The sequence below is a fragment of the Canis lupus genome, chromosome 15 (assembly GCF_003254725.2).
Source record: "Canis lupus dingo isolate Sandy chromosome 15, ASM325472v2, whole genome shotgun sequence".
In the NCBI taxonomy this organism is placed as follows: domain Eukaryota; kingdom Metazoa; phylum Chordata; class Mammalia; order Carnivora; family Canidae; genus Canis; species Canis lupus.
Window position 1 is genome coordinate 16,992,802 of NC_064257.1, and position 6,109 is coordinate 16,998,910.

A 6,109-nucleotide genomic window follows, 5' to 3' on the forward strand; every position below is an offset into this window, starting at 1 on the left:
TCACCCAGCCTTCCCATAGGTCCTCTTCATTTTGCTCTCAAACCAGGATGGAAAGTTCCATTCCCCACTTAACTGCAATTTCATGGACCTGTTCCTCAAGACCTACCACTTCACATTACATTCCTGAAATCTTCCCACTGCCCAGCAGTGCTGCTAGGAAGAGGCCAGGACCAGCAAGGCGAAATGAGTTCTCAATCCATCTCGGGGCCCGACCTGGGAAAGCAGTTCTGGGCCAGAGGAAAGAAGACAGGCACTGCGGGTGGGGACTTCTGCCCCTGCCACTCACACTACCTGTGTGATCCTGGGTGAGTGGCTTAATCTCTTGGAGCCTCAGTTCTCTCATCTATAAAAGTAAGATAATAATTATACAGAACACATATGGTAAAAAAAAAAAAAAAAAAAAAAAAGAACACATATGGTTGTTGAGAGACTAAATTTTAAAATGCACATTAAGAAATCAGCACTGTTCCTGGCACATGGAAAGCATTCAATAAAGCTCTTCTTAGGTTTTATAACTTGCACGATACTTGTTATGCTGGGAGGTACCTGGTAGACAGCATTGTTCTGAGAGTCGGTTCTAACAATAGCCATTACTTTCTGTTTTTCCCACAGCCAATAAACAAGGTTTGACTCTGGAGGTGATGTCTGAGCCAACAGGTATTTGGAGTCCGGAGAAAAAGCCATGCTAATAAATCTCTGTACGGGAAAGTCAAAATTATTAAGGACTTTGCGCTTCCGGCAAGGGATGGATGACAGTTCATAAATGGTGATGACGGGTTTCTCTTGCACAATCTCGGAGATAGCGAGGTATCGCCGATTGGGACTGATGGACAAGGCCAGCATGCCCTGACTCTTGTCTGAGCCTGCGAACAGAGGTAAAGGGGGATAATGAGGGCAGATCATGCTTTCATCATGACTCAACATGAACCAGGCACAGTGGTGGCAGGTTTGACACATGGGAGGAAGGCACAGAAATGGTTAAATGTCACTCCTGGCAGTTCCGTGGTACCACTGTGTCCGGGGTATTTGGAAAATGATGAGAATGGGTACCTCACTGCGGCTGAGGTGGGAGGAGAAGTCAGGGAATGATGCTAGGAGGACAAGGTGGGTTGGGGTGGGGATGCGCAGATGGCAGGTTGGGGTGGGGGTGGGCAGGTGGGCAGAGCAAAGGTGTGGATGTGAGGAAGGGTACAGGATGGCGGAGAACCGCAAACAGTGGGGTATGGCTGGAGAATCGCATGTGAGCCAGGGGAAACCAAAGCTGGGTCTAGAGGGGAGGGATAGGGAGGCCTTTATGCTCTGCACAGCCGGCACTCAATACTCCTCTACTTTTGAGGCCGAGAGGCCAACTACTGGCATCCTCAGGCTCTCTCGCAGTTAGGTCATCTATGTGACACTCAGGTTATGAGAGCCACAGACATCTGCTGGACTGACCTTAGGGTAAAGATTGTGCTTTCTCAAAAACCAGAGATGGATGCAGGCTACCCCTAATTTTCCTGGAATATGTTGGTGATAACTGGTGACAGAGCAGTCATCTTGCAAACACGAGGTAACAAGCATGAGAATAAAAGCTGTGGTCTAGAAAGCAGAGGCTGAGGCAGAGATTAAGCGGCAAATACTTTATTAGGGAGATAAAATCAAGCCCATGTTATGATTTTCATGGGCCCCTTCTTCCATTAGTGGTAAAAATTAATAAAATGCTTTAAAAATGAGTAAAATTATATTTTATGACTGCATTGGTATAAAGAAGGATATAATGCCAACTTGATTTATTATTATTATATTCATTTTCCTGGGTCTCTAAATGCATCACTGGCCCTAGGCTCTATGCTTCCCATGTCTTGTGAATAAACTGGCCCGGTTTCAGCACAGGGTAAGAGAGGGTGAGTGAGGCAGGGGGGATGCGCTAGCAAGTGATGCCACGGGCTCTGTGCTGTGCTCCAAAATGAGCTGCAGCAAGTCTGGCCAGCAGCAGGACCTCTCTGGAAGGGCTGCACGGAGTCAGTGTGCCTCAGCAAAGAACTCAGGTTTGTGGTCACTGGAAGCCTTGCATGAGAGTTTGGATTTTACCATGAAGACAAATGACTGTCACAGAAAAACTTGGAAGGGTTGGATGTGTGTTGTAGAAAGAACCCTCCGGCAATTGTGTGGGAGACAGTTCTGGATGGAGGGACACCAGAGGGGGGAGGGGCAGATTATTTCAAAAACAGGATGGTAGTGACAAGCAATATGAAAGCTGGGATGGGAGATGAGAGAAATCCTAAGTCAGACCGGTGGTGGCCTGGGTGTGGCAGGGAAAGGGAGAAATGTGCTATGACTGACATCTGGTGACGAGGAGAAGGGGTGACAGCTGGGAAAGAACACAGAGAGGGAGTTAGGGGTCATGGTGAGGATAATGTTTACTGATTTTTTGCTGAAAAGCCCATCCATTCATCCAAGGATTTTACTTTTATTCCTGTTCTTAGGGTTGCTAGTTTTTTTTTTCCTATTTCATTTTTTTTTTTAACCCTAAAGTCTTTACTTCATCTTGGGTTTGGGATGGTAAAAGGTATGAAACGAAGATTTAAGTTGATTCTCATTTCTCAAATACCTAACTAGTTGTCCCAGCACAGATTCCTAATGCCACCCTTTATGATATATCAAATTCACTTACATACACAAATATAGGTACCTGGGTTTCTGAGATATTTATACCAGCACCACATTATTTTTGTAATCATCGCTTTATCGCGTATTTCCCAATCTGGCGAGGGAGGGCCTTCAGGGAAGAGAGGGAGCGAAAAGGAAAGCACAAATTCCATTCTGGATATATTGTGTGGGAGCTACACACTGTGGGACATTTAGGCATAGGCCTAGCAGACAGTTTATGTGATTCTAAAGCTCGGGGACAGGTTGGGACTGAAAATGCAGATTTGAGGTAAGAGTCACACTGGGGAGTTGAAACTGAGCAGAAATGAGATTGCCTCCAAGAGGGAAAGGAAAGCTTCTCCCTCCTTCCTTTTGTGCTTTCGCGCCAGGGCGGTACCTGGCATAGCATTGGTCCTCCTCATTTCCGAGTTCTGCTCCATTCATGATGGACTCTTTCTTTCTTGAAATATATTTCCCTCCTGTGTGGACCTCCTCTAATCTTTTTGGTTATTCCTTCAAAGACTCTTGTGCTGGCTCTTCCTCAGTTCCCCAGCACTAAATGTAGGAGTACTCCGGAGTTCACTCTTTAGGCTTCTTCTGTTTTATAAATACATTCACTCCCTAAGGGAATCTCTGACATTTTTTTTTTATTTTTATTTTTATTTTTAATTTTAATTTTATTTATTTATGATAAGCACACAGTGAGAGAGAGAGAGAGGCAGAGACATAGGCAGAGGGAGAAGCAGGCTCCATGCACCGGGAGCCCGATGTGGGATTCGATCCCGGGTCTCCAGGATCGCGCCCTGGGCCAAAGACAGGCGCTAAACCGCTGCGCCACCCAGGGATCCCGGAATCTCTGACATTTGAATGGCTTTGTATTTCATCTCTGTGTGGATGACCCTCAAATTTCTATCACCAGCCTGGACCTCTCTCCCTTGTATCCAGATCCAAAATCAATCAAACTGCTCACTTAAGATCTCCATTGCCTACCTAGTGGGCATCCCAATCTTACTATGCCGGGAACTAACCTCCTCATGCTCCCCACAAAACCTGCTCCTACTTCAGTCTTTTCTATCACTATCCCTACAGCCTGCCACTACCCCCACTCCAAGCCAACGTCTTCTCTTACCTGGTCTCCTACTTCCTCCCTTGCCCCTCCTTAAATCTATTCTCTATACAGTAGCCAAAGAGCCTGCTGAAACATAAGTTAGATCCTGTTACTCTGCTCAGAAGCCCCCCATGGCTTCCCACTTCATCAGACTACCACAGCCTTTGACCTACAAAACTGTGGTACTGCCCCATCTGGCCTCCCTCTACCCACTCTTCCATTCACTCCACTCCAGCCACACAACCTCCTTGCACACACTAAGCACCCTCCTAACTCAGAGCCTATCACCAAAGGCAAAAGTATAAAGCATAAAAGGAGAATATATTAATAATCTTGGGGTAGGGAAAAAAGGAAAAGGCTGATAAATTTCACTTCAATAAAACTAAGTATTTCTGTTCATCAAGATACCATAAAGAAGGAGAAAACACAAGTCCCAAACTGGAAAGAATTCTATAGAGAATATATAAAGTGTACATAAATCAATAATAAAGTTACAAAAAAAATAAATAAAAAGAAAAGAAAAATGGATAGAAGACTGGAACAAGGCATTCACACAAGACTAAGTAGGAACAGCTTATAAACGTGAAAACCTATTCATCCTCACTAGTAATGGAAAAATGCACACTAAAACTACATTGAGATACTCTTTCTCAACAATTAGCTTAGCAAAAAATTAAGAAGCTTGACAATGCTAAGGGTTGAAGAGGTTGGAAAGGAATGGTAACTCTCATGCAGTCCCTAGAAGTGTAAATTGGCACTACCACATTACCCAGTAATTTTAGTCCTGGCAGTGTGCCCTGCACAAGTGGATGAGCACATACCAATGAAAGAAACTTTATAGTGGCATGCTTTGTAACAGCAAAAAACTGTTGTTTCCCAAATGTTCATTCACACTAGAATGGATAAATATATTTGAGATGTTCATATGATAGAATACTATATAGCAATAAAATAACTCAGTTTATATGTATTAAGATGTATTACTCTCAAAAGCATGATGTTGAACAAGAGGCAAGTGGCATATGTACAACTATGATTACATTTATATAAAGTTGGTAAGTAGCAAAGACAAAACTATCACTTATATAAGGCCACACATAAGTGTGGTAAAACTATATAAAGAATAAAGGAGTAATTACAATATCTGGGATGGGGTGTGAATATGCATGTGTGAGAACGAAATCAGGGAGAAACACTGGAATTGGCCATGTTCTATTTCCTACCCTGTGTGGTGGGTTCACAGACCTACATTTTATTATGGTTTTTTAGATATTACATATTTCTAGTGAATGCTCTTTTGTATGCATATGTCATGATGAAACATTTTGAATGCAACAAAGACTGGAAAAAGAGTGATTAAGTTGTGGAAATTGTGTATAACATTAAAAGGATCGGTGTGAATAAATGTTAACACTATACAGATGGTTATTTGTGACTGGTGATAAAATCTCCAGGGTCTTCATCATACATGGATTCAAAAGGTGCTGTAATGAAGTTAATGATCTCTGGAAAAAACTGTATTTAGACAATTCAAAAAGTGGTCTTGCTGATGACAAAGACAATGAAAAGAGACTCTAAAATAATTTTTTTCAAATGAGTGGGAAATATGAGAAAGGGAGACAGAACATGAGAGACTCCTAACTCTGGGAAATGAACTAGGGGTGGTAGAAACGGAGGTGGGCAGGGGGTGGGGGTGACTGGGTGACAGGCACTGAGGGGGGTACTTGATGGGATGAGCACTGGGTGTTATTCTATATGTTGGCAAATTGAACACCAATAAAAAATAGATTAAAAAAATGAAATATTTTTTTCACTAAATCACAGTGGAAAAAAAACTACTTTTAAATTAACATTATTTTACAGTGATTTTCACTATGTATGTGTGATTACTCTGTATGCCAAACAATGCAGGTAGACATGTACTCCGTCTACATTTATAAAACTATACCCACATTTAAGTTGGTGAAAAATATCTTCCTTTCAATAACCTTGTTGGGATTAGGAGATTATATATATATATATATATATATATATTTTTTTTTTTTTAGGGGGTTATATTTGGTACGTACAGTTAATGTGTCAGGACGGAAAGGGTTTTTACCTGGAATGAATTTTTGCCACTTCTGATCCATGTTGTACTTCACACAGTAATTTCCTGAAGGAAATATAATGATCTGTTCATCGAAGAAGAAGATATTGTTGGCCACGTGAGCTCGAAGACCAAAAACGTGCAGCGACTGAGCCACCACGGTCGACATGGTACCAGGCACGGGGTTCTGCTGAACGTCCAGCGCAGAGGGTGAGCCTGGAGGTACGCGTCGCCCCGCCCCCGGCCCCGCCCCCGGCCCCGCCCCCGGCCCCGCCCCGCCCCAT

The 6,109-nt window shown here is 43.1% G+C and overlaps 1 protein-coding gene across 5 annotated transcripts in view; it reads right to left on the minus strand.

Moving 5' to 3' along the window:
• The window catches only part of CFAP57 (cilia and flagella associated protein 57), a 73,651-nt gene extending 67,657 nt beyond the window's left edge, over window positions 1-5,994 (minus strand). For 4 of the 5 annotated variants that reach the window (XR_003125360.3, XM_025420462.3, XM_025420460.3 and 1 more), the window contains exons 1-2: window positions 5,838-5,994; window positions 547-863 (exon numbers count right to left, since the gene is read on the minus strand). Coding sequence is in view for 3 of the 5 variants with exons in the window: in XM_025420462.3 (XP_025276247.3) it covers window positions 547-863; window positions 5,838-5,994 (474 nt within the window). In the remaining 2 variants the exon portion in view is untranslated. The remainder of the gene's footprint in view (window positions 1-546; window positions 864-5,837) is intronic. The other variant, XM_025420463.3, reaches the window with a different exon arrangement.
• Window positions 5,995-6,109: the final 115 nt, after the last annotated feature.